The following is a 27,613-nucleotide window of genomic DNA, read 5'->3' on the forward strand; positions in this document are numbered from 1 at the left end:
TATCCCCTTTCCAAATTATACATAAACAACACTCCCAATGTCCTACAGCAGCTGGCTTCAAAGTTTCTGCTGAACAAATCTCAGCCATGGTCGACCAGCTCTTCCAATCCATCACACACAGCCCATAATTCACACAAAAGAAATCAACCACTTCCTGGAACATCTCAGTATCATTCTCAGCCCTCTTCCACATGGAACCCTTCTTAACACTATCGATGCGACCTCACTCTAGACAAATGTACTGCATACAAATGGCCTCTCAGTGCTAGAACACTATTGCTCCCAACGTCCTCCCGAAAGTCTTCCAAAAACATTGTTTATTTTGAAATTAATTCACTTCATCCTTACCCATAAATACTTCACCTTTGAACTCACAAATGAATAAGGGGAGAGGCCTTTATGGGAACTGGTTTGCCAACCTTTTCGAGCACCACATGAAAGAGGCATTCCTCAAGACACAAAAGGTGGTGCTGCTGGGTCAGAAAAGATTTAATAACAATACATTTGTGGTCTGCATGCATGGTGAAGAACTCCACCACTTTGTGCAACAGCTTTATTGCTTTTCCCAACTCAAGTTAATATGATCCTTTTCCAAATCCAAAGTCACCATTTTTGATGTTGACTTCCACCTTACAGCTGCCCACATCCAAACCTCCATCCACACAAAACTCGCCAATAAACTACAATACCTATACTTTGGCACTTGACACCCTTTCAATATCAAACACTTCCTTTCAGGCTCAGCATCCAAGACCTGCTCCAACACTGAATCATTCAACACTCTCAAGATTGATGGAGTTTTACAGAAGCTCAAAATGTATCACAAATTTCAATGCAAGATGGCTTTAATACTTTCCACAAAGAAACTCTGTCTCAAAATCTGGCAGAAAATCCAAAGAGAGTCTTGCTGTATGTAAAGTACACCAATGGAAAGTCAATACCTTCACAGCATGAACAATGGTGATGATACTGATGACTGTGCCACTAAAGCAGAGTTACTAAATATGGTTTAGAATTACGAATAACTTAAATTGGAAAGATGACATACTGTTGTGGGTAAAGCGAACAAAAAACTACGATTTATTGCCAGAACACAGAGAAAATGCAACAGTTCTACTGAAGAGACTGCCTAGATTACGCTTTGTACATCCTCTTCTGGAGTATTGCTGTGCAGTGTGGGATCTGCATCAGACAGAATCGACAGAGGACATCAGAAAAGTTCAAAGAAGGGCAGCTCTTTTTGCACTATTGCAAAATAGGGGAGTACTGCCATGGATATAATACACGAATTGGGAGTGGTAATCATTGAAACAAAAGTGTTTTTTATTATGGCAGGATCTTTTCATGAAATTTCAATCATCAACTTTCTCCTCAGAGTGTGAACATATTTTGTTGGTGCCCACCTACACAGGAGGGGAGTGATCATCATCAGAAAATAAGGGAAATCAGAGCTCACACAGAAAGATTTAAGTGTTTGTTTTTCCCATGCACTCTTTGAGAGTGGCACACTAGAGAAATAGCTTGAAGGTGATTTTATGAATTCTTTGCCAGGCACTTACTTGTGAACTGCAGAGTAATCACATAGATGTAGAACACTTTCACTTCCAAACTTTCCTCTCTCACAAACACCTCACAGATTTTATTTGTAAACTCACTCATCCTCTGATAATACAGTTCCTGCTTTTCTTTTTCTTTTTAAGAGATTCATGCCTCTTGATATAATACCACACATGGCTTGAATGACTCAATACATTACTAAAACAAGGCTATGACTTCCTCAAGCCAAGTGCTCTCTCCCAGACCAATATCTCTACATCAAGGTTTCGACAACAACAACAACAAAAACAGAGTTTTCAAGGTTTATATGCTTAGAAATGTTCCTGTTGTAAAATCTATATCATGTACTCATCCACCAACACTACTCCAGCCCCACCACTGGTAAATCCTACAATATCGAATGTAAAGCAACTTGCAAACCCACAGTAATGTTTATTGACTAATGCATGTCCACTGCACAGTGTTTTAGAGAGAAAAGACCACTTTAAACTGGCTGAGATCAAGAGTGGGCATAGAAGAACTGTAAGGCTTGGGGGCACCCAGCACATTGTTGCTGAACATACTCTACAGCATTAAAAGGGATCTGAGTGCCTGGCATATCATAAGGGTATTTGGACTCTTTCACATGATATTAGTTTTCCTGAACTCCAGAGATGGGTACTTGACACCTAACATATCTTTGCTCCACAACAACCTCCTGAACATAAAATCCCCCCTCTTTTTCATCACCATCATCATCATCATAATAATATTTATTTGTTTTATATCTTATTTAATTATCTTTTATTTCTTTAACCCCATGTCCTTTTCTGTCTACTTCTTAACTCCATTACTCTGTATGGACTGTATCCGGTGATGCCAAAGGGCTGAGAAATGACACGACTGCCTTTAAGGCATGTCCAGATGGTTTTTGTCTTTGTATGGACAGCACCTGTGTGGAGGCAGCCTGTGTCAATGGTGGGAGAGGGAGGTGCCAGAAGGGAGGTGAATTAAAACTAACTTTTCACCATATTCTGGCATTAGGGTGTACATTGTCCAGGCTGGACTCCAGGGGCTTCCACCAGTTTCAGTTTTCACGAAATACAGGAACAGGCAGAAGAGAGAAAGGTGATTCAATCTGAACTAGTTGGTGGCTGGTCAGAGACAGTAAACATGGAGACTGATAGCAGGAGGTAATTTGCCCTATCAGAAAGTTAGACACCAAGAGTCACTTTCTTCTGCTCCCCAAGACACAACCAGTAGCAACCACATGACTCCTTCCTCAGACCTCACTATTGGCTAGTCAGTGGTGTGGGCACTTTAGTGCATTCAACAGGGCACTGAAAGCATAAACTGTCAGTAGCTTTTACCACAAAGAACTGCTGCTGTCCTGAAAGGCAGGCATTTGTGTCACATAGGAAATGCAATAACTCATGCTGGAAACCTGTCTGTAGACTACTTGCAGTTACACACATGAAAGAAAATTTTTAACTCTCAATAACATGTTGATGAATTACTCCCGACAGCTCAAACTGGCTAGGTCCACTGTACAGTTCATTTCATTTTTTTTCCCTCTTAATCCATCTTCATTTTTCACTCTTTCATCAACTTTGAACTGAAGCTAACACAGTGCTTACTATTTTTGACTTTCTCCTGTCTCTGAAGCCTACCCCTTTCACCTTTGTCTGCCCTCATCCTCACTACAGGTGGGTCCCTCTCATTCTGGGACCAGAATAAATTAAATTTCCTTTCCAACATTTCCCAAACTATCCCTTTCCCAAAATTTAAATTAAATTTCCTTTCCAACATTTCCCAAACTATCCCTTTCCCAAAATTAGGAACAAATACTTCTTAAAGTTACGATTATTTCTTGAACATTTACGTGTATCTATTGGTTATATTAATAATTTTGCCACCTGAGGTTAATTCTGTCCTCATAATTTTATAAACTGAATTTTCCTCTGATAAAACCTTTATCTTCTGTAAGCATTTTATATTATAATTCTCATATTATTGATCATGTCTGCTCTATGCTCCTGTAAGTCAACATCACTGTCATCAAAAACATGGCAGTTGCCATCTGTTTTATCTTTGTTTCACCTTTCTTCGCTCAAACTGCAAATATTCGCTATCGAGTTACATTCCATCATGGATTTTCCACTGTTTGATCTCTATCAAGTTTCATATCTGTAGCATCTCTTCCTTTTTTTATTTCTAGTTCTAAATGGCAAAGAAGTAGAATGCTATTTAATGACTCATATTTAACATTATTTTACTTCTATAGTTGTCCATAAGGCATCCTTCACGCTATGTCAACAAGTTGAAGTGATAAATCAAAATGAACATTGTGGAAGTGTTGACTCATAGTCACAACATGAAACAAAAGACAAGATTTAAAAAAATGAAAAAAATAATCCTAAGTTAGTACAGAATTTGAGATTCTGAAAGAAAAGACACAAACAGGCATAAGACTTTCTATTTCACCATGACACATACCATAACTCTTCCCTGTCTTGCTGAATGGTGCTTTGCTGCTATATTTAACACCAAATCTTTCAACAACTTTCCTCACAAGACTGAATCCATTGCTATGAATTCCACTGGATGACAATCCAAGAACAATGTCACCAGGAATAATGGAATCCATCACTGGCAACAACTTTTTACGTTCGACTGCTCCTACAGCAAAGCCTGCCAGGTCATAATCACCTTCAGCATAAAGCCCCGGCATTTCAGCTGTTTCACCACCTGTGGACGACAACCAATGAATTGCTAACTGAAAGCTATTATTTATTTATTTATTAAAAAGTCCATAGAAACAATCAATTCAGTACACAGTGGCAGTCCTGATTTTTTTAAAAAATTACACAATTTATGGACAAACATATAAATTTTGTGAGCTGCTTTATGATTATAATCAAAGAGCAGCTCTGCTATAATTATACAAGTCTTCAGAGTCCAGAATGGTTACCATAAGAAGATCCTTGAGATTTTAATGTGTAACAATTGGTATGGGCATAGTGTGAGTTTATGAGATACTTGAAAATATTATGAAAGTTAATGCAAATGGTCAAGTACACAAATATGTAAATTGATGAGATACCTGTCATTCTTGTTCCACAGCAGCAGGAATATCGTAACTTCACATATTTTTGCACTTTGACCATTTTCTGTAATTTAACTTTCAAATAACAGGTCTATCATTCTCTTAAGGACCAAAGCTCCTACATATTAAAATCTTGATCAGTTCTCTATAACAAGCACCATCAATCCTGAAGATGGAATATTCATATCAAAACGAGCATTTCACATAAAAAAGTGATAATAAATTTTGATGGTAAAATTTTGCAAGTTGTTATGCTATTTTACATTTCTCTTCAAAACTCTACCATACTTGATGTTTTTGGTCCCAGCAGAGGGACCTAAACATTCAGTATTCAAGAATTCTGAAGAGGAGTATGACATAACCAAACAACTCTAAAGATTATGACAATGGCCGCTAAAGCTTGCAAACATATACAACATATTTTATTGTTACATTCAATTTAAACAATTACATAAATATGGCAAAGTTATGTATCATAATAATCTTAAGCTCTTTGAAAACTTTTCAGTTGGAAAAAATATTTTCTATTAATTACCAATGAGAGCACAATTTGCAAGGCGACAACCTTCAGCTACACCAGAAACCACTTGCGAAGCTACGTCAACGTTCAGATTACCAGTTGCAAAATAGTCCAGAAAGAAAAGTGGTTCTGCTCCTTGTGCAAGAATGTCATTTACACACATTGCAACTAGATCAATTCCAACTGTTGAGTGGATGCCACACTGCTGAGCAACCTGCACATGTAGTGGTAAATCACATTTGTTAATATCAAGCAATGTAATACATCCAATACATGCAAGTAACAGACCGAGATCGATCTACTCTAGAATACAATAAACAATAATTTTTTATTAAGTAACTGTATATTTACAGCCATGGCTTGACTTTCAGCTTACAATAATCATTATTTAATGAAGTTGGATATAATATACAACATAAAATACTGTAATGGAAGTTTCGTGCAGGTTTTTTAAAAACCTGCCTCCATAGACGTGTGTTAACAAATCACTTCCCAGATTTTGGTAAGCATGCTGGCCCCACATCAAATCTGCCTAGCAGATTACCCGCAAGGGGTGGAGTGTGATCAGCCTGGATATGATTTTCATGTGGTTTCCTGCATCCAGTTAGGTGAATATAGGGCAGGCACCCACGTCCCACACCAGTAACGCATTTCACCAACATTTAGAAAACATTCAAACACTTTCACATGGGATAACACTAGACACCGACAGCTGGAGTACATAAGGTCTGTCTTGGGGAAGGGGGTTGCAACAGGAAGGCTATCTGGCAGCCTTCTAACTACAATTTCCAAGCCCAATAATTAACATGTTGACCCTGTGAAGATATGAGACAAAGGCTATGGAAAAAAATTTAAAAAATTGTTCAAAATGTAAACAGTTAATTCATTTCTGGTGTTCAGTGTCACTTGGAACACTTTTCTTTATAAGATGATAAAGCTTTGGTATAAAGATACGCCATTTGAGTAACAGCTATTGAAGGGAATTGGCGTGTATTTATATCTAATGAAAATTTACATATTTCAATATTATTTGTTGAAAATATTCTTTTTTAAATTTAGCATTGGAAAACTTTTTATGTAAAAATGTTTGTGTTTTCTGCTGACCATTTCTGTCATGTGTAAATCCATATGCACAAGTTTCTGTTCACTGTAAATCAGATAAATATTGATTATAATAATACTGAAAATATGATGCACTGTCATTTATTTAAGAGCCTATGTTAGGGCAAAGAAGAGAGCTTTTTGCTATTGGTAAATCTGTTGTGGTTGTAGATAGTTGAAGGTACAATTATGTCAATTAATGAATCAATTATTTATGAATAAATGAATAATTTAATAAAATTTGATTGTAAAAAGATTATTTGTTAAACTAAAATCTCTGTGTTCCAGTAAGAATACGAAATAACCCAAAAAAATCACCACAACTTCTACAGTGAATAAGAATGATGTACAAATATAACAAATTAATCAAAATTAACATCCTAAATAATTAGTTATGTACTGCTTCCTGCTTAAAACCTTTTATCATTTGCAAGAAACACAATATTATGGTGCGGATATTACAAATTACTATTAAACTAAATTTTTGTGTTGATTTTCATCCAAACTGTTAGAAGTAGTATTACAGGTACGTAACAAAGTGTGTATACAATTTTCACACTTCAATATGATAAAGTAATTATACAGGGTGTATCATAATTAATGGGAAAAATGCATACTGTTGAAAGTACATGATACTAGACACAAACATAGGTCTGCAAATGAACCATTTGTGAAATAATTGCGACTTTGTGTTTACCATTCTGTGTAAACGTCATTCTGTGTACACACCAAATGCTGCTCTGTAGTGTGACCTTTGTTTACATTTTCAAGAGGTGGAGTTGTAAGCAGAATGAATATGACAGTACAGTATACAGTCAGAGTATCACTCATGTCAGCTGTTTGCAGAGCATCAGTTGTGTTGGTAACATGGAACATTACAGAAATGGGGAGTACACCTTCGAGAAACTGGAAACTTTGCGCATGCTGTTAGGTGCAGGAAGGTCTGCACAAATTATGTGTGTGCTTGAAGATGTAATGCTGCAAGAAGTCGAATACTCTCCAGGAATGTAGACATGCAGACTTGCAACATAATTTCCTGGAATGAGCCATAGTAGTGGTTGGAAAATAATGCATTGCAATGCAATCTACCTATATCACCTCCAATTAGTTCAGGGTCTTACTGAGGTGGACTATGGTCCTAGATTAAACTCTGTCAGTGGATGCAACAACAAGCTGTAAGCAACCTCATGTTTGACAAACATTTTATTTACAGATGAAGCAGGGTTCACCTGTGATGGTGTGTTTAATTATCACATTTGTGATCATCCAGGCTCCAATTCACATGCTGTGCACGAGTGTCCACATCAGTGACATTTCTCACTGAGTCGATGGCTAGGAGTACTAGATGATCATCTTATTGGGCCACGTATGTTACCAAACACACTCAATGGACAGAATTATTTTCAGTTTCTGCGGCATTATCTTGCAGGGTTGCTCAAGGAAGTTACTTTAGAGCAATGCCAGAGGACATGCCACATACAAGATGGAGCAGTGGCAAATTTTGCTTCTATGGTGAGATGACATCTAATAAGCTGATATGGACAAAAGATAAATTGGGCCAAGAGGACCTGTACCTGGCCTCAAACATCATCTGATCTGAATCATAGGGATTTCTGTGTTTGAGGCCAATTTAAATGTGTAGTGTACGCCATTCCCGTTAACACATTTGATGAAATGAAACAGAGTCTTGTCACTGCTTACAAGACTTTTGAAATGCTCCATGCATGTTTAAAAGGATTTGAAACTCATTGCAGTGATGGGTACAGGCCTGCACCGGGTACAAGGACAACACTTTGAACACCTCCTTTAACTATGAGTACAGTTGTGCACTGTTGTGTTAATTCAAAATACCTGCACTCCCATCAAGGCATCTATAATACCTTTTTTTAAATGTTGTACAGAATAGTTACCTTTTCATAACACAGAATCAAGTCAGTGGTGGCTGGTAACCAAAAAGTCACAATTATTTTGCACACAGTTCATTAGCTAACCTATGTTTACCGAGACTTTTTTGTCTCTAGTGCCATTTACTTTCAGATATATGCATTTATGCTATTAGTCATGATACACCCTGTTACATATGTACCTGAAAACAGAACTAAACATATGCAGATGTTACATATATAAATTGCATAAAATTATAATTTGTATGTACAATATTTCTTCTCCTTTTCCCAAGGAGTAGACGATTCACAAAGAAGTTCATGGTAACGTTTCCCTGCTCTATATGTCTTTTTTATCATTTGATCAAACTTGTTTTGGTACACATGTAAATTATCTATTACACAAAAAAGAAAACAAACAAACTCTGATTTCTATTAAATGGAGTCAAACAGTGGAATACATGCAATAGTATGGAGGAAAGGCAACTAATTTACACACAAAAGAAGCAATGGACAGTAGATATACGTATAAATCATTTACCAATAGCTCAAAGACGCACAATGTTTGTAATATAGTCTCATTTATAGTCTTATTTACATTAAATGCATAATACAAGATTTCTATCTCTGTCAGCCACTATATTTCAGTTCGATTTACCAATGGTTCTACATTTTCCTAAATTGGAAACTAATATAATTTTCTTATATTTTTTTCTAACTTAATGTCTCTGATGTCTCCATTTGACATTTTTTCTCATGAAGATTATGTGAAACAAGGAGAAGTCTTAGACTCAGCTGTAGATAGGATACAAAACTGCCTAAAATAAAGCTGTTATTGCAACAGCTAATCTCTGGGCAGTAAGACACCCTTTTCCTTGTGCTTAAGTTTACTATTCCCTTCTAATTTTTCAGGAACTCCAATAATACCATAACATGTCCTTTGGCCAGCAGTGTTGATAATTTAAAATTTGTACTGTTGTGTGCTATATAACAACCTATAGTGTAGCCTTCATAATGCGTCAATGGAAAAATTTCAATAGACTGAGCAACAGAAACATTTTAAGTGGAAAAATGAGTAGGAAGACAATACAGTAAGCAGAAAAAAACAGCACAAAAAAAGTTAAATTCAGAAGAATGATAAATAGTGCTTCATTCAAAGTATGCTCCATCATTTATTACACATTTTCCCCATCTTTTGGGCATTTTGTGAATTCCACGGCAGTAAAAATTTTCCCCCTTTGCTGCAAACCATTCAGCGAGCCATTTTCTCGCATCTCTGTGTGAACCGAAGTGCTGCTCAGGCAAGTGCACAACCCATCGGTGCAATCAAGTGGTAATCATAAGGAACCAAGACTGGTGAGTAAGCTGCATGGGGTAGAACTACCCAGCTGAGTCTTCCAACACGTTGCGAACCTGTTTTGCTGTATGTGAAGGAGCAATGTCATGAAGAAAAATGACTTTGTGTTGCCTCTTTTGGTATTGTGGCCTTTCTTCAAGCAGCAAATAGTTCAAATCAGTCAATTCTTGTTGGTAACAATTAGTATTAACCATTTCCCCAGGTTTTAACAGCTCATAATAGACCATGCCCCCCTGGTCCCACCAAACACAGAGCATTGTCTTTCTGCCAAAGCGATTCAGTCTTACAGTCAATGTGGATGGTGTGGGTGGGTCTACTCATAATTTTTTGCACTTGGGATTCTCAAAATAAAAATGACTTCCTTTTGTACATGGCAAGCAAAATCTCACATGAGTTTTTGCACTTTTTCATTTGCCTGTCATTCAACTCATGTGGTACCCACCTACCGGTCTTATGAACTTTTTCCATCTCTTGTAGCCAATTGGAAACAACTTGTTGTCTAGTGCCCAACTGCTTGGCGAGTTGTTTTTGTGTTTGCAAATCATCTTCATTCAACAATGCTTCCAATTCCACATCTTTGTATTTTTTTGATGGTTTTCCATGTTTGTTGTTTGCAACATGGAAGTCACCATTTTTGAAATGCTGAAACCATCATTCACACATATCTCGCAACAGAGTACGTTCACCATAAACTTCTCGAAGTAACTTGTATGATTCAGCAGCAGTTTTATTCGAATGAAAACAGATAATTAATGCTCCCTGTGAATGCTCTTTGTTCGGTATAAATTTTGACATATTGAACACAACAACACAACTCTATTCACACACTTTTCCAATTTATCACTTGTGGGCATCTGTAACTCGTTAATGACACAACAAAATGGTGCAATGTCAAATCTTTATAGCGCAAACTGCACTGGTGCAACATCTGTTGTCTGAAATCTGCATTTCATACTTGTACACCTGGTAGCTGTAGTTTTTGTATGCATACATGTTAACACATGAAGATAGGAGCCAATTCCAGGAGCATGTATTTATTATACTGGGCAAGAAACCAGTCACATTAAAATGTTAAGTGTTATGTTTCACACTTTACAAACAGCATTTAAAATTATAACACAACTACTACTGTTCTGCATACCAAAATATGTAATGATGTCAATTAGCATTCATTAGGAAAACAAAAAGTGCAAACTACTATGCTACACAAGAAAATTTTCACTTCAGAGTGCTTCGTTTTAGTCAGTCATCTTAACTCAAATATTGAAAAAAATTTATTAAAGTGAGTGAGATAGAAAGAGTGATGATATTTTCAACTAAGAGACAGCCACATTATTAAAACTCAGCATAAAGTTGTCAATTACATCAAGATGACAAATCTCTAACTGGTAATGTCACTACATGCAGGGAGTTAAAAAACAGAACTCACCCCACATTCACCACTGTATTTTCTGTGAAAAGAAGTAAATGGAAGCAATGAAAGTCCACAACAACTTGTATTTTATTTACAGTTAGAAAATTAGCAAAGCTACTAAATCTGTAATGGAAATTAAACAAACATGAAGAGCAGAAATAATTTTCTTATCATACAATCAACTTACGTACTTAGCAACAAACCATGCCACATACAATTAACTGAGATTTTTCTTGAAAATGCTGGAACTGTCAGACAAAAGACCACAGTTTTCAAATATCTAAGACAGTAGATAACTGCGCCAAAGCTACCTTATAAGAATGATGACAAAAACAACTATATGGTGTTATAAATCAGATAATGGAAAACATCAATATGAATTAAGCTGGGTTGCTGTTTACCACACTGAGATGGCAGTGAGCAGCAGAGAGGCACAGTCTACTTTTAAATGTTTCTGTCTGCTGCTTAACACCTCCTCTGTGTGGTGAGTTAGTTTCTAAATACAAAGTAGCATATGTTGAATCCTCATAATTACTGCTACACCATACTGTACAAACAATGAATATGTAAGAAGAAAGATACATTGGTGATGAAATTACCTTCAATTTTGTGCCAACTCCATCAGTACCAGACACAAGAAGAGGATCACTATAACCAGTAGCAGGAACATCAAAAACACCTCCAAATCCTCCAATGGAGCCTAAGACACCAGTCCTGTTGGTTTTTTTTACATATGATTTTATTTGATTTACAAGTGAGTCCCCTGCATTGATATCAACACCACTTTCTTTATATGTGAGGAGGCCTTTCTGCAACAATGATCTGTACAGAAAACAAATACCAATTTAGTTGATCTGTTGGCCGAAGTACACATTAAGACAACCACCAATCTCTCTCTCTCTCTCTCTCTCTCTCTCTCTCTCTCTCTCTCTCTCTCTCTCTCTGTGTGTGTGTGTGTGTGTGTGTGTGTGTGTGTGTGTGTGTGTGTGTTTTTGACAATACTTGTGACTGTGAAACAGTCACATGTTTAGTGATGAAAGGCATAAATTTCACTAAACAGCTCAGACACTAAGTCATTGACAACAATCAAAATTTGACAATAAGATGTAATTGAATGGATAAGAACTCTTCTCACCAAGCAACAGCACAGCACGCACATAAAATAAGGTTATAATTAAGCATGCTTTCGAAGTCAGCGACTCCTTCTACCGACAGAAGGGTTGAAGGGGGAGGAAGAGGAGTCAAGGAAAAGGACTGGAGAGGTCTAGAAAAAGGGGTAGGCTTTAGGAAAGGCACCCAGAACTGTGGGTCAGGGGAGACTTACCGGATGGGATGAGAAGGAAAGACTGGTTGTTGAGGACTGCACCAAACTATATTTGAAAACCTGAGAGTTTAAAGATGGAAGACAGGGGAATATGCAAGACAGAGATTACTGGGCATTATACATAACAGAGGAAGGGGGGGGAGGGGGGCAAAAATACAGGTAAAAAAAATGATAGATATAGAAAACCAAAATGGAGTGAAGGAAGGAGTAATTCCTGTGAAGAAAGGAGTAGTTACTGTGAAGAAATGCTGAGGCAAAAGAAATGAACATAAATTAAGGTCAGATAAATGGCAAAAACCAAGGACATGTAGTAACACTAGCTCCCACTTGCGGAGTTCTGAGAAACTGATATCTGGGTGAAGAATCCAGATGGCGCGTGTGGTGAAACAGCACTGAGGACACAATTGTCACATTGTAGAGCTCTGTAACAGGATATTGCATGTTGCCAGTACACACCCTCTGCCTATGTTCATTCATCCTAACTCATAATTTGGTTGTAGGCATGCCAATGTAGAAGGCCAAATAGTGTTTACATAACTGTTGGTATATGATGTGTCGTTTCACATGAGGCCCTACGTTTGATAGTATATGTATTGCCAGTTACAGGGCTGGTATAGGTGGTGGTGGGAGGCTGCATAGGACAAATCTTGCAGTGGGGACAGTCACAAGGGTAGGAGCCATAGGGTAGGGAGATGGGTGCAAAATGAGCATAGGATCTGACGAGAATATTACGGAGACTGGAGGGCGACAAAAAGCTGTTATAGGTGTGGTGAGCAAAATCTCAGACAGACTGGATCTCATTTCAGGGCATGATTTTAGGGTTGGGCTGCTTGGGGGAGGAGACCAAACAGCGAGGTCATCTGTCTCATTGGATTGGGGAAGTTAGCCGTGCCCTTTCAAAAGAACCATCCGCCTGGAGCGATTCAGGTAAATCACGGAAAACCTAAATCAGGATGGCCAGACGCGGGATTCAACCGTCGTCCTCCCGAATGCGAGTCCAGTGTGCTAACCACTGCGCCACCTCGCTCGGTCATGATTTTAGGAAGTCATGGCCTTGTCAGAGTAACTGATTAACACATTACAGACCAGGATAAGATTGAGTGACCAGTGGTGCGCTCAGAAGTTGTTTTTTGGAGGGATCAGCAGTACCAGGATTGGATGTGATGGACTGGGAAATATACTTTTGAACTAGACTGGTGGAGTAATTATGTACAGTGAAGACTGAGGTGAGAATGGTGGTGTATTTCTGCAAGAGGTCTGCATCCAAACAAATATGTTTGCCTTGAATGTCAAAGCTGTATGGGAGGGAACGTCTGATGTGGGACAGATGGCAACTGTCAGAATGTAAGTACTGTTGTTTGATAGTAGGTTTAATGTGGACTGAAGTGTGTAGCTGGCTTTTGATGAGAATGAGATCAACATTGAGGAAGATGGCATGGGATTTGGAATAGGACTATGTGAAATTCAATTGAGAAAAGGTATTTAGAGATTGCAGGAATTTTAACAGGTCAGTCTCACCACGAGTCCATATGGTAAGGATGTCATCAACGTATCTAAACCAAACCAGGGGCCGAAGACTTATGGATTCCAGGAAAGCCCCCTCCAAGTGACGCATGAAAAGTTTGGCATAGGAAGGAGCCATCCTGGTTCCCATGGTCGTACCCCTGATCTCTTCGTATGTCTGCCCCTCAAAGGTCAAGTCACTGACAGATGCTTAAACAAGTGTGGGAACATTGCTAACTTTTGGATGAGTCGTCCCTCCTTCACAGCTATAGAGCACGAGCACCCCCCCCCCCCCCCCCCCCCCACACACACACACACACACACACACACACACACACACACACACACATATGCACGCACAGCTACAAGATCACAGGACCCCAGCTGCTCGAACTGCAGCTCAACTGGGATGAGAAGTTGTGTAGGGAGGAGTGCAGTAGGGGAGACATGGGAGAAAAGACATGGGGAGTGAAAAATAGGGTTGGGCAAGGGCGGCTGGTTCCTGGGACAGAGAGGCAGTGGGCCTACAGGATAGGATACACCGGTGAGATCATTCTAGCCACAAACAGAATGGACTGCACACAATACACAATGAAGTAGATCACACCAACATTCTCCTCACTCAGTGCTTGCTGTAATTTTATACATTTGTTGCTTAGGTACTGCATGTTTTGATGTAGCACTTTGAGATCTGTTTTGATTTTTTGTCTTTTCAGCTTTTCTGTGATATATTAGGTTTCGATGCTGCAGAAATGTTAACATTTTTTCGTTTACTGTATTGTTTACCACACCCATTATGCTATTTTAGTCTCCATTGTTTGTGATTTTGCAGACATCTGTTTTCACTTAAAGTTGCAGAGCCTAGTCTATTCAAATGAAAACCATCCCTCCCCAAATCATTTGTGATTTAAAAATTCATTCTGATTGATGAAAATTGCTCCAAGCCTGTTGCGTTGATTTCTCACACCACTGTTTATTTCGCAGATGTACTTTTCAAGTAGCGACCTCCTACTTATGAAGGCCCTAATAATTAATGTAAATGATGACTAAACAGTTTTTACTAAATGAATCAAGTTTCTAGCTGCATTGATAACTTCTTCCTCGCTGCTGTTTCATACAGAATTTGTCCTAACATGGATGATTACCCCTTTGCGATCTCATATGGATTCCGCTGCATTTGCTGCCACATCCTTTTTTTATGTCAAAATGTTTTTAATATGTTTACCGAGTTGATTAGTTCTAACCCCGGAAGAACATCGATTTTGCTGTCTAGAACTATTACATTTGTTAACAGAAACTTGCCCATTATCAAATATTTCTTGGGTAATATGATTTCACCACACAGTTTTCTCTCTTCATTATCAACCATGTTTTTATTTTTATTATACTTCACTGTCTTCCATTTGTACTTCAAAACTGATTTCCCAAGTACTTTATTTGTTGTATCTTCGTTGGATACACAGTCTACCATTTGTTTGTCATCATACGCACACGAGTTTGGTTCTTGTTTTTAACAAACACACAACTAATTCAGTTACTACCTTAGCATTTTTTTCTTGAGTGCCAATATTTGCATTTTCAGTGTCGCTATGTTACTCCGCAGTAATTTAAAAATTCTGTTGTCGACTATGATTTCAGTGTCATTTCTACACATTTGTCATGTAGTCAAAAATTACGGTTAACACAAGATGCCTTTGGTAACATGTTTGTTGCATTTCTTACACAACAGACTGCTGACCTTTTGATTTGTGCATGAGAGCACTGTGTCGTTGCACTGTCTCCTTGATGCCATTTCCACTGTGCCAGTACTGCAACTCGGCTGGGTTGAGGGATTGAGATGGGTAGAGTTTATGAGAGGAGAAACAGGCAGTGTACATTAGGGAGAATAGGGGAAGGATAGCTGATACTAAGGTGGGAGAGGCAGCAGCAAGTGCATACAGTAAGAATGTGGTGCCAAGACAATTGTGTGTGTGTGTGTGTGTGTGTGTGTGTGTGTGTGTGTGTGTGTGTGTGTGTGTGTGTGTGCGCGTGCGCGCACGTGTGGGCACGAGGGAGAGAGGTGGAAATAGAGGGGAAAGGGAGGGGGAATGTGGGGAAAGGGAGGCGGAAAGGGAGGGGGAAAATGGGGAAAGGGAGGCAGAAAGGGAGGGGGAAAATGGGGAAAGGGAGGGGGAATGAGAGGGGGAGGGGAAGGGAGAGGGAGCTGAGGGGGGGGAGGTAGAGGGGGAGGTAAGAAAAGGAATGATAGAGGGAGAGGGCGAGGTAAGGAGAGGGAGGAGAGAAGGGGAGGGGGAACGAGAGAGGGAGGAGGATTGCTAGGGTGAGACAGGGGGGAGGGGAAAGAGGGGTAGGGGAAATGGGAAGGGGGAGAGGGAGGGGTGGCGGGAGGGGAAAGAGGGGTAGGGGAAATGGGGTAGGGGGAGAGGGAGGGGTGGGGGGAGTGAGAGAGGGGTGTGTGCGGGAGAGAGAGAGGGGGGGTGTGTGCGGGAGAGAGGGAGAGGAGCGTGCGGGATGGTTATGTGTATTTGTGCGAGTGTATACCTGTCCTTTTTTCCCCCTAAGGTAAGTCTTTCCGCTCCCGGGATTGGAATGACTCCTTACCCTCTCCCTTAAAACCCACATCCTTTCGTCTTTCCCTCTCCTTCCCTCTTTCCTGATGAAGCAACCGTTGGTTGCAAAAGCTTGAATTTTGTGTGTATGTTTGTGTGTCTATCGACATGCCAGCGCTTTCGTTTGGTAAGTCACATCATCTTTGTTTTTAGATATATCAAATTAATTAACAATAAATGAAAATATAACTTTTGCTAAGAGTAAAATGGATGTTCCAGTTATGGACATAAAGGCCTTTACAGCCTGCAGACTGGAAAATGCATAATTTTATGAATTTATTTACATCCCTCATTCATTGAATATAATCAACTGTCACAGAGAAGGAACAAGAGAAAAGAGAAGCTGTGGTACTGTCATGCTGGAAACTGTAGATCACGTGCAGTGGATCAAATCCTACGGGCATATATTTAGGCAATATAAGATATGTGATAAAAAATAAAAAGGAAGAAAAGAAATGCATATTCCAAAGCAGCAAGTCATCTGGAGCACTGAATCTATTGGATTTGTCAGGTGCACTAGGAAGCAATTTGTGACAATGGATTGTTAGTTGTTATCATGAGCACACGAAAAGCTGTCATATTTAGCAGATGTATGAAATGTTTGTCAAGCCTGACAATGAAAAAACTACTTTTATGAGAACAACAAATGTGGGATATTGTTGAGAATTTGGGAGGAAAGGAAGAGTGGTTTATTTCTAACATCTCATTTGCCATAAAATCATTAGAGGGAAGCAGCAAAGCAACTAGACAAGGATTTGGAGGAAGACAAGGTTTGCTGCAGGAACCATTTTCATAACTACCAGAAGCAATTTAAGGAAATCACAGAAAAAGAAATATTTCTGGATGGATAGGGATTTGTACAGAATAAAACATTCCAATGTTTAACCACAGCACCACCTCAATGAGTGGAGAAAAAAACTGCAGGATCATTTCAGCTTCTTACCTGTGTACACAGATATGACAGTCAGACCCATACACAGAGATATGGATGGCTCAGACATTCAAATAGCGTAAATACAAGTTGATCAAGATGATGATCTACATTAGTGTTCAGCCACCATAGTCAATTTGTGTACCTACCAAATACATTGACTTAGTGTGATAGTCACTTTTCTAATACCCCACCACTCCAGGGTTACGGAAAACACTAGTGAGAGTGGTGACATTATTTGTGTGGCAAACAGTTCAGCTTTCAGCTGCAGTGACTCCAAGTGTCGCAGTTAACACAGCTGTTATTTTGCTTTTCTGGACCTGGGCTTTGGTTTGGGATTCTGAGTGATTTTGTGTTATTGTGTAAGACTATTCTGCCCTGTCTATTAGTGCTGATTTAAGCTCATGTTACTTGCAGTCATAACATACACTCTATACTTCGGTTTGGCCATCAGCTTGGCATTAATCTCAATTTACACATGTGATATGGTTCATGGCAGTGCACTGCTTAGTTTGTATCCAGCAGCAAGACAAAAACTTTAAAAAATGACTCATCTGAGTTAACACAGACCTGCAATTGTTTCTTCCTCAGTTCTCCACATTACTGCTCATGAGGCAGCACAGCAGCTCAACCATTCTTTCCTACCAACAGAGTGTAAGGACACATCTGCAATAAATTGCTCATCCAGTCCCTCCAAATTGATTATTTAGTATCTCACTGAATATGAAAGAGTATAGTTGTAGCAGAAGTCTGTGTCACACACAGTAAAATTTCAATCAGGTGGACATCCTTGATGACACCAGACAGAAGCCTCGAGAAACGTCTTTGTCCAATCTGTGAGCCTGGTCAAATCCAACATCATGAGCCAAAATGTCATGTATTCACCATAAATATTCCAAAATGTACCTAAAGAATAGAGCGACAGACTAGTTTGGTGCATTAAAAAACAGCTATGTGACAGTAAGCAACCTGCTTGTCCATTGCTGCACAATTCTACTTCAATCATCCAGGTGCACTTCTAGCTTTGCAAATCAGATATGTTTACACAACACCCTTGAACAGCTTGTAAACAAATGTTGTAACTTCGTACTCTAACACAGTATATGCTACTTCTGCTGATATTGTCTTCTGGTGGTGATACAAGATTGACTATAATGAAGCTTGGTATAAGGGAAGAAAAAAATTCTAGGTCAAAAAATAGTTCTGCAGCAACACATCATGACAAATAGTGCTTTAATAATGCAAAGTGTTTCATTTCGTTATTTATTTTTTACTTTTTTTACTGCTTTCTGTACTAATCATCCTTTAAATTTCATAGTCATTCAATATTTTTCTGATAGTCATTCAATATTTTTTTGAATCTAATACAAAAAAAAAGAAGTTGCAGTTTATGTAATGAACAAAAAAAGATGTGTTTGTGTTTATCACAGATGATGGTTCATACATACATGGGCCAGCACACTGCTGTACTTTCTCTGTGTATGAATGCACATATCTATATTCCCCTTTCCATCACCTCTTTCCCACCCATCATTTTTTTACTCTATAGCGGTCAAATCAAACTGTCAAAGTTTCGAATTATAGAGAATTAGTTCTGCTTTCATTTACATCCTTTCACACAGCTTATACTTTTCTTATAAAATTCCACGAGGCAGAATGTTTGGATGTTTGGCCAGTATTTTTTGCCTTCAGGCAGTGAAATTGCAAGTAATTGTCAACCAAAATATTATTGCACCTGGGAGTGAGGGTGCTTTGGTCAGCTTATTGTAAGTTTTTATCACGATATTTCATGAGAACATGCTGAATCACTTGATAGTATATGCGCAACTCTCCTGAAATAATTAACAATGTGATTTATTTTTCTTAGCCACCACTGTACTTGTTTAATGTAATGTCACCACATATTTCCAATAACAGCCATGAGAGGCCAAGTGCAATAATATTGTGGTCAGGTAATACTGATGACAGACACATATAAAAGTAGAAAACACTGATTCAGCTTTCAGACTGTTAGTGCTTTTCTCAAGGAGGAAAAAGAAGTAGGTTGGTAAAGGTTGGAATGAAGGACAGGTCACTAACACCCAAGTCTGATAATGAGGGAAGACAAAGATAAAGGGAAAGGCATCCGAGAGGGTTGGAGATCAGAGTTCCATATTCATTATGCACCATACAACTGATTGTATAATGTAAATCGATAGATAAAAAAATCTACTCACCAAGGAGCAGCTTATCTATCTATTTTTTTATCTATCCATTTGTCTCTCCATTATCAATGATTGATTATTTTCATTGTTATACAACTGATTGTGTCACATAGCCTAGTGATATTCTAGCCTTAGAAGCTTTCGATCCTTAGTTTTTGTTCTCCAGAATTTTGTTTTGACATAAAGACTGTAGGCTACATTCAACTGGTCATAATAGTAAATATAATATCTAGTGTGGCTTTAAAAATATTTCTGGTATGAGAATAACAATAGTAATTCGAATAATGAAAACTATAGATGTCTTCCACACTTAAGCTCTCTGTAAGGAAATATAGTTAATAAAGGTGAATAGAACCAAACTGCACACAAATATAATCACGTAATGGGCCAGCAGATTAAAAGAAAAGCAGACAAGAAATGTGAGAAATGACATTTAAACAGTAAAGAGACACTCCTTGCATTTACGAGGCATGTTTTTTTTTAAAGTACCGTTTTGAAATTTAAAAAAGGTGTGCTATGATATCTCAATAATTTTATTTTTACATGAAAGCCTGTACCTTAATCTACTCTTCTACATAATTCCCGTCAATATTGAGGCACTTGACATAACATTGTACCAGTTTTTTAATATCCTCCTCATAGAAGTCTGCCACTGCAGCATCACTGTTTTTACTTCGTCATCGTCCTGAGACGCTGACTGCCCAGGTGTTTCTTCAAGTGCAGGAACAGATGGTAGTCACTGGGCACAAGATCGGGGCTGTAAGGAGGATGATCTAGAGTTTCCCATCGAAAAGATGTGATGATATCTTTGGTCTGATTCGTCACATGCGGACGGGCATTGTCTTGAAGCAAAACGATGCCCTTGCGCAACTTCCATGGACTGTTGCTTTGATCCTGGTGTGACGAAGGCCACCTGCATTTCATCACCCATAACAATTTGGCTTAAGAAATCATCACCATCATTGTGGTACCGCTCAAGGAAAGTCAATGCACTGTCTAAACGTTTGTTTTTGTGCACATCTGTCAACATTTTCGGTACCCAACGTGCGCACACTTTCATTAATTCAAGTGCTCGGTCACAATGCCATACAAAACACTATGAGAAACATTAGGAAAGTTATCCTGCAAGGAGGAATTTGTAAAGCATCTGTTTTCTCTCACCTTATTTTCCACTTCCTGCACCAAACTTTCATTAACGACCGACGGACGTCCACTCCGTTCATCATCATGCACATTTGTGCAGCCATCTTTAAATGCTCTCACCCACTTTGTTACCATTCCATCACTCATAATGTTTTCTCCGTAAACTGCACAGCTCGCATGATGAATATCGATCACTTTTAGTCCTTTAGCACGAAGAAATCTTATAACAGCCCATACTTCACAGTCAGTGGGACTCACGATTATTGGAGGCATCTTAAACACTCAGTACACAACGTAAACAAGGAAGAATCAGACTGTAATGGCATCAGTGCATAGATTAAGGTACAGGCTTTCATGTAAAAATAAAATTATTGAGATATCTCAGCACGTCTTTTTTTAATTTCAAAACAGTACTTACTTAAATAACACGACTCGTACAGGGAGTGTGTAACCTCTTTTGACACAGGCTTGTTAAAGAAGGCAAAGATAAGCACATGAGACAATCTGGAGAATGGACAGGTGAAAGCACTGTAAAAAATGGATACAGATGTCTCAAACTACAGTCATGATATTTCTAGATTAAAGCTGATCTTATTTCTTCACCAAATAATAAGAAACATCAAAAGATAGGAAGAAAATTTTAATTTTGCTGGATGAATAACGAAGTCTAGAAATGTTTTCTAGTCAAACCAAAATTGCATATAAGTCTTATGTAGTAAGAAATTAATTTCTTCATAACATATTCATCCACCACGAGTGAAATGTTACACACACATGCAGTGTACAGATTTCTGAGACAAACTAAATTCTGTGCTACATTACCTTGCTATTCCTTTGTGAGCTATGTCTGTGCGGTACTGTGCACCATCAAATTTTATAGTGCTAACACACATCTTCCTTGCCCTTGCTGCAGCAACAGTTAAGTCATGAGCAAGAGCCACTGATATTAGCACTCGACCCCCATTAGTGACAATCTCGCCTGATGCATTTTGTGCTGTACCACTGTGAAACACAAGATTATTGGGTATTTGCATTGCTTCCTCAATCCCTGAAACAGAGTTCAAAGTTTACATTTAGTTATATTGTTCCCATCAACACCAAATCGACAGAAATGAAAAATTCTATAAGAAGTAATAAGTGTATAAAACTCAATCACACCCAAAGCTACATGACTGGGATACAACCAACATTACATTTCTGAAATGAATGGAAAAAATACTGATCCAGTATGTGCAATGTCTCACATCCAAGGACAGTACATTTTTGTGTTGTTTTCAATAGACAATCTTTTCTCTTAAAGAGCCAGTAAAACTTAGATCTTCTTCACCTACTGTCAACAATCAGATCTGACAAGGATGTTGAGAAGTCATAGGTACAGGCTGTACAATACACCAATGATTAAGTATAAGACTAAAAAGATGGTTTTGTAAATAAAAGATTACTACACTGAATTAAAAATATCATATCTTTTGTTTAAGGATTATGTCTGGAAAATGGAATTAACCCATGCGAAGAGTGGTGAGCAATATTGCACCAACAACTGAGGGCACCTACGATTCTTTAAACATGTGTATGGAGAACAGGGTCCAAACATGTAATAAAACAATTCTGTCAAAATTTTCAATTATTATTTAGTAGTTTTCAAGCATAAACAGGTGCACATATACTTATACAGCTTTCAATGTGGCAGATCACCTGGCCACAGGGAACTGGTGCAAGAATATAAAGGCTATCTATGCGTTGGCTGTTTTGAGAGAACAATAGCCAATAAATAGGAAATTGTTCATGATTCACAGGGAGACTACGGTAATGTAAAAGAGGGTAACAGTGACCTGAAATCAATCCTCAATATTTAGGATTCCCAAACATTATAGGGGATGGCCACAAACAACCACCTGGATAATGCAACTATCATCACAAACAATCAAAAATAATCAGTTGCTGATAATATAATGTAAATTGATAAATAAAATTAGATTTTTTTTATGTATTGGTTTACATTATATTATCTCATACCATCAGTTTCTATCAGGAGCTGGACAGATTGAATCCCTACAATCAGGTGAGAATCTCCTAATCTTCGGCTGCTGTCACAGCAAATTAGCACAATGCATATGTTGTCAAGTCCATGCAACAAATTTCTAAACTGCCTGAGAATAGAAACATCTAGAAGGGGAAGAGGAAGCAAAATGAAATTTGATGGGTTGGGAGGGTATGTAATGTTATTTCAGTGACCATGGTATCGAGTCAAATTTTCAAAGAACTTTGATGTACTAGTTCACTTATCAGTATGGAATAACATCTCCTCTGGCCTGGATGCTTACAATAATTTGGTTCGAAAGGGTGTCATGAAGCCGATGTATCCTTTCTGAGGTAAGATGGTCCACAACTGTTGCAATTAGTCCTTGAGGATACTGGCACTGCGAAGGAGTTGATATCCAAGCAGATCCCATACATGTTCTGTTAAGAACAGATTTGGGCTGGCCACTGTAGTCTCAATGTCATGCAAACAGTTCATAGATGTGTAGATGCATGCGGTAAGTGTGGATGAGAATTGTTCAGCTCCACGATACTGTTGCATGAGAGGTAACACATGAGGACACAGGATGTCTCTATGGTTGTACAATTAAGAGCTCCCTCAATCACTACCACCAGTTAACTGAAGTCGTACCTAAGGGCTCCCCACACCTTGAGTCAGGAGTAATACTGCTATTCCTCTCAAAAATATTGGAAGAATGAGATCTGTCCTCAAGTCACCACTGTAAAGAATCGTATTTCATTGCTGAACCAATGCAATGCCATTCATCAGTAGTCTATGCTTCCTGGTCATAGCACCACTTCGAATGCAGCTACTTGTGTAGTGGTATTAATGGCAGCATACACGTGGGATGTTAATTCCCCAGTCCGGCTATTACTAGTCTGTGATCAATGGCACAGGATGACATAGAATGTTACTTGTTTTTGGATGGCAGGTCCAGATACAAAGGTGTTACAATGTGCTCAGTCATGATCAGATGTGGTCGACTGGAACCTCGATGATGAGTACCCCCATCCACACATTCCCCTGTAGTCCAGCATCAGGCAGCTGTCATGTCCGAATGCTCCACCAGTCTGGATAGTGCACAATTCAACCAGCTGGCCAAGTAGATACCTACAATGAAGCCCCTTTAAAACCCCGTGAGGGGCCAATAATGCTCTCTAAGAGGAGTTCACGGCATCTACATGTACTTCACAGTGATCACTAAACATCTGACACGGTTCACGCTCCCAATATACCCCTATGGGACCTTGTAATAATATTGAATACCTATAACACTAATGCACCATGGTAGCCGTTTTACCTGTCACAGAGAAATTTAACTCTAAATCATTTACACACCCATCAATGGTGTGTACAAGTGCAAAGTTACACTGACTTTCGACCTTGTCTTCTGTGTGCTTCACTTGTTTTGTCAGGCACTTTATAGTGACTGAAATGAGGCATGCTTCAACTTGTTTCCAAAAAGGTGGGTTATGTCTGGCAGGAGCACAGTGTGCTAATATAGAGATGCTGTAGACTAAGAAGATCAGTAAAGATCATAATACCCCATTTACATTCATTCTGATTTAAACATTTCAAAAACTCTTGCAGTAAATACAATCAAATGATCTGAATATTAACAATCAGTGGTGGAAAATGTTGAGATGGGAGGATCCTACGCAAATAGATAGAACTGAGTGTTGTGCATTCCAAATAAAAAAATTCCTTACAAAACAATTAATTAGTTGTAACACATATTAGATTGCAGTGATATGACAAGTCAAAGGTAGTAAAACACTAGATCCATTATGTTCATTCATTATTTTAGTTATATGCTGCAAACTGTTCATTTAGTTAAATAACATCCTTGGCTCTTGTTACATACAGACTGCAGTAACTTGTTTACGTAATATTATGAATGTGTAAAAACATCACCATATGCAAAGAAAATTAGTATATAGCATCCTTATGTATAAGAATAATAAGTAGTGCATTAAATAATTACCAGTAATAACTTTGCCTTTGGTAGATGACTCAGGATATTTCTGACTTGCCATTACAACTCCAACCGCATAGAACTCTCTTTTCCATTTCAGATTCACATTTGCCAGCAAATTACTGCAGCATGCCTGTATGAAACACATTTTAAAAAAAAATAATATTCCTGTCATCATCCAATTCTTAACTCTCCAAAAATAATAGTTTTCAGTGAAAAATGTTGCAGTAACTGCAGTTCATAATTATGGTACATACCCTCATGACCTGATACAGGTCTGAGTCAAGCAGAGGAAGAATCACTTGAGTTTCCGGATCACCAAATCGACAATTGAATTCCAGTACCTTAGGGCCATCATTTGTAAGCATCAGTCCAGCATATAACACTCCTGGAAAAAAATCATATACCAGAGGAGAGGAGTTAAGTTGTGCAGAACCCTTACTTAAGTGAGATACTGACTGTGCATACAAGAAGTTTGGTAACCAAATAAAAAAGAGTGACAGTGTCAAATTTTTCAGTCACAGTGTCCTTGTCACTGACCATATAAGAAAGTATTCGCCTACTGACTTATTATTTTCTGGAGCACCACCCAAGTACAACTAAAAAAGGAAAAAGAAAATCTCTGAGAGTTGTATATGATAACTCAGTTACAATATTCAGAAAGAATTTACCGAGTGAAAAATGGGAAGAAGTTTACCAAGAACACACAAGGAATTTTAATTTTTTTCATAATAATACTCTTACAACATAACAAATCCAGTTTTCCTTTGCAACCCATCTATGAAATTTACAGTGGAAGCTGAGAAAAACTGGCAACTATCTGGAATCAGAAAATCTAGTGCTGAGAATAGGGAGCTTTATTTTTTCAGGGAAGTCATTGTTCTGCATTTAGTTTTGAAATATGGGTCCACAGCTGCTCCAAATTTCTCTGTGGAAGTTATTGTCCTACATAGGCTGTTTTCATTTGTGAAATAAACACTTTAGTTTATGATTTTGCAACATTAAATATTTTTTCTCCGTTGGACATTTTCAAGATACCTCCATCACAGTGAAAAACTACAATCACGTATCTTACTTTCCACACATTAATGTGGAGAAAGCTCCATCTAATGATTTTTAAGCATACCTATAATAAAGGTTGCTTTTGAATGTGGTGGTGATGAGCACAACTTCCACAAATGTCAATTCCATATGTAGAATAGTCAATTCCGTATTTAAAATATAAAATGCAACCCTTATGTGAGTCTTTTTCACTGTGGCAGCATCAGCCGCACTAAATCTATTGGTTCACATTTAAAATAAAATTGGAAATGATGTGCTTAACATTTCAACTTAAATGTGAACCAACGGATTCAATGTAGCTGACACTGGCACAGTAACAAAGGCCCACATAAGGGTTGCATTTTACATTTTAAATACGGAATTGACATATATGTGTGAGATGTGTCCATTACCACCACGTTCATAAGCACCTTTATTAGAGGTACCATTAGATGGAGCTTCCTCCACACAAATGAGTTCAAAATAAGACATGATTAGACTTTTTCACTGTGGTGGAGATAGTTTGAGAATGCCCAAGGGGGTGAAATTAGCTAATAGAGGAAAATCATGAAATAAAGTGTTTATTTCAAAAACAAAAACAGCCATGCAGGACAATGACTTCCCTGAAGAAATTTGCAGCTGCAGTTGATACATACAGAAGACCACTGAGAACTTTATTTAATGCAAAGGGATAACTCTAGTCAAGACTTAAAAACACACTACAAGCAGTATTGCAAAATTCTTCAATGCGTCATCAAAAAGGCAAAAACCATGTACTATGCACAAAAAACTCAATATTCCATGAACTAGGCAAGAGCAATTTGGAGCATTATTAGGCATGAAGTGAATAAGCTCAGCACGGCAAATATATTGAACTCCCAGGTGACATTGGCATCAAGGCAGATAACACAAAATTAAAATCTTTGGATACTAAATTCAATGTACCAACAGTAGCTGAAAACATAGGGACAAAAAATTGTCCATCAAAGTCAGATCCAGTCAACTTACTTAGACACGTAATGCCTACTCCACCACCAGATGTCAGTTTTGCCAACACCTGTGTCAGAGAGATTATTACACTCACAGGTCACTAAAAAAAAGTAACTTTTTGGCTACAATGGTATCTCAGCCAACATACTAATCTCTTTTGCTGACTTGATAGTGTCACTCATACATTATCTTCGTGATCAGGTGATAAGCAAAGCTGAGGGAGGAAGCATGCAGTGGCAACATTTATATACAAAAGTTGAGATACACAACTGATGTCTAATTGTAGACCAATCTCCTTCCTTCCCATGTTCTCAAAGATATTTGAGAAAACAGCTTACAAAAGAATACTCAACCAACTTTCTGAGAATAATCTTTTAACAGTCTCTCAATTTGACTTCCGTAAAGGCTTCTCTACTACGGATGCAATTTTCCATTTCAAAAACTCTGTTCCAGCAGAACTAGACAACAAAAATAGCCCTGCTGGTGTTTTCTGTGATCATGCCAAGACGTATGACTGTAGATACCATAAAATTCTGCTAGGGAAACTGGCATGGTATGGCAATTAAGGCCTTCCCCTCACTTGAATGAAGTCATATGTTAACAACAGAAAACAGTGTCATATTAATAATGATACAACATGTAAATTCTGCCTAACTCTAATATTTGTCCTTAGTCTCTGTTTTGCCTAGTACAGAGGTAGTTGGCTGTGGACTTGACTAGTGTGTTGCATCCATAAGTAGGTTTACACTAGCAGTTTGAAGTAATGTTGTCTGTTGTTGCCTGAGTGAATGGAATGTACAGAACAGTATTTTTTTTTTCCTCCAGCATAATGGTAACACAGCCATAATTACAGTGATATGTGATTTGTTTGTGGAACATTTGCCAAACATCCAACCTCCATTTTGATGAGGTATCTTCAAATTAAATTTAAGATT

At 38.2% G+C, this 27,613-nt stretch overlaps 1 protein-coding gene across 6 annotated transcripts in view; it reads right to left on the reverse strand.

The window, feature by feature from the left end:
• Positions 1-27,613, reverse strand: part of LOC124787739 (trifunctional purine biosynthetic protein adenosine-3) — a 111,435-nt gene that overhangs the window by 59,462 nt on the left and 24,360 nt on the right. For all 6 annotated transcript variants that reach the window (XM_047254594.1, XM_047254600.1, XM_047254598.1 and 3 more), the window contains exons 7-12: positions 24,905-25,035; positions 24,657-24,780; positions 21,454-21,679; positions 11,517-11,739; positions 5,178-5,376; positions 4,033-4,284 (exon numbers count right to left, since the gene is read on the reverse strand). In XM_047254594.1, the coding sequence (XP_047110550.1) occupies positions 4,033-4,284; positions 5,178-5,376; positions 11,517-11,739; positions 21,454-21,679; positions 24,657-24,780; positions 24,905-25,035 (1,155 nt within the window). The remainder of the gene's footprint in view (positions 1-4,032; positions 4,285-5,177; positions 5,377-11,516; positions 11,740-21,453; positions 21,680-24,656; positions 24,781-24,904; positions 25,036-27,613) is intronic.

Source organism: Schistocerca piceifrons, chromosome 3, assembly GCF_021461385.2.
Source record: "Schistocerca piceifrons isolate TAMUIC-IGC-003096 chromosome 3, iqSchPice1.1, whole genome shotgun sequence".
Classification (NCBI taxonomy): domain Eukaryota; kingdom Metazoa; phylum Arthropoda; class Insecta; order Orthoptera; family Acrididae; genus Schistocerca; species Schistocerca piceifrons.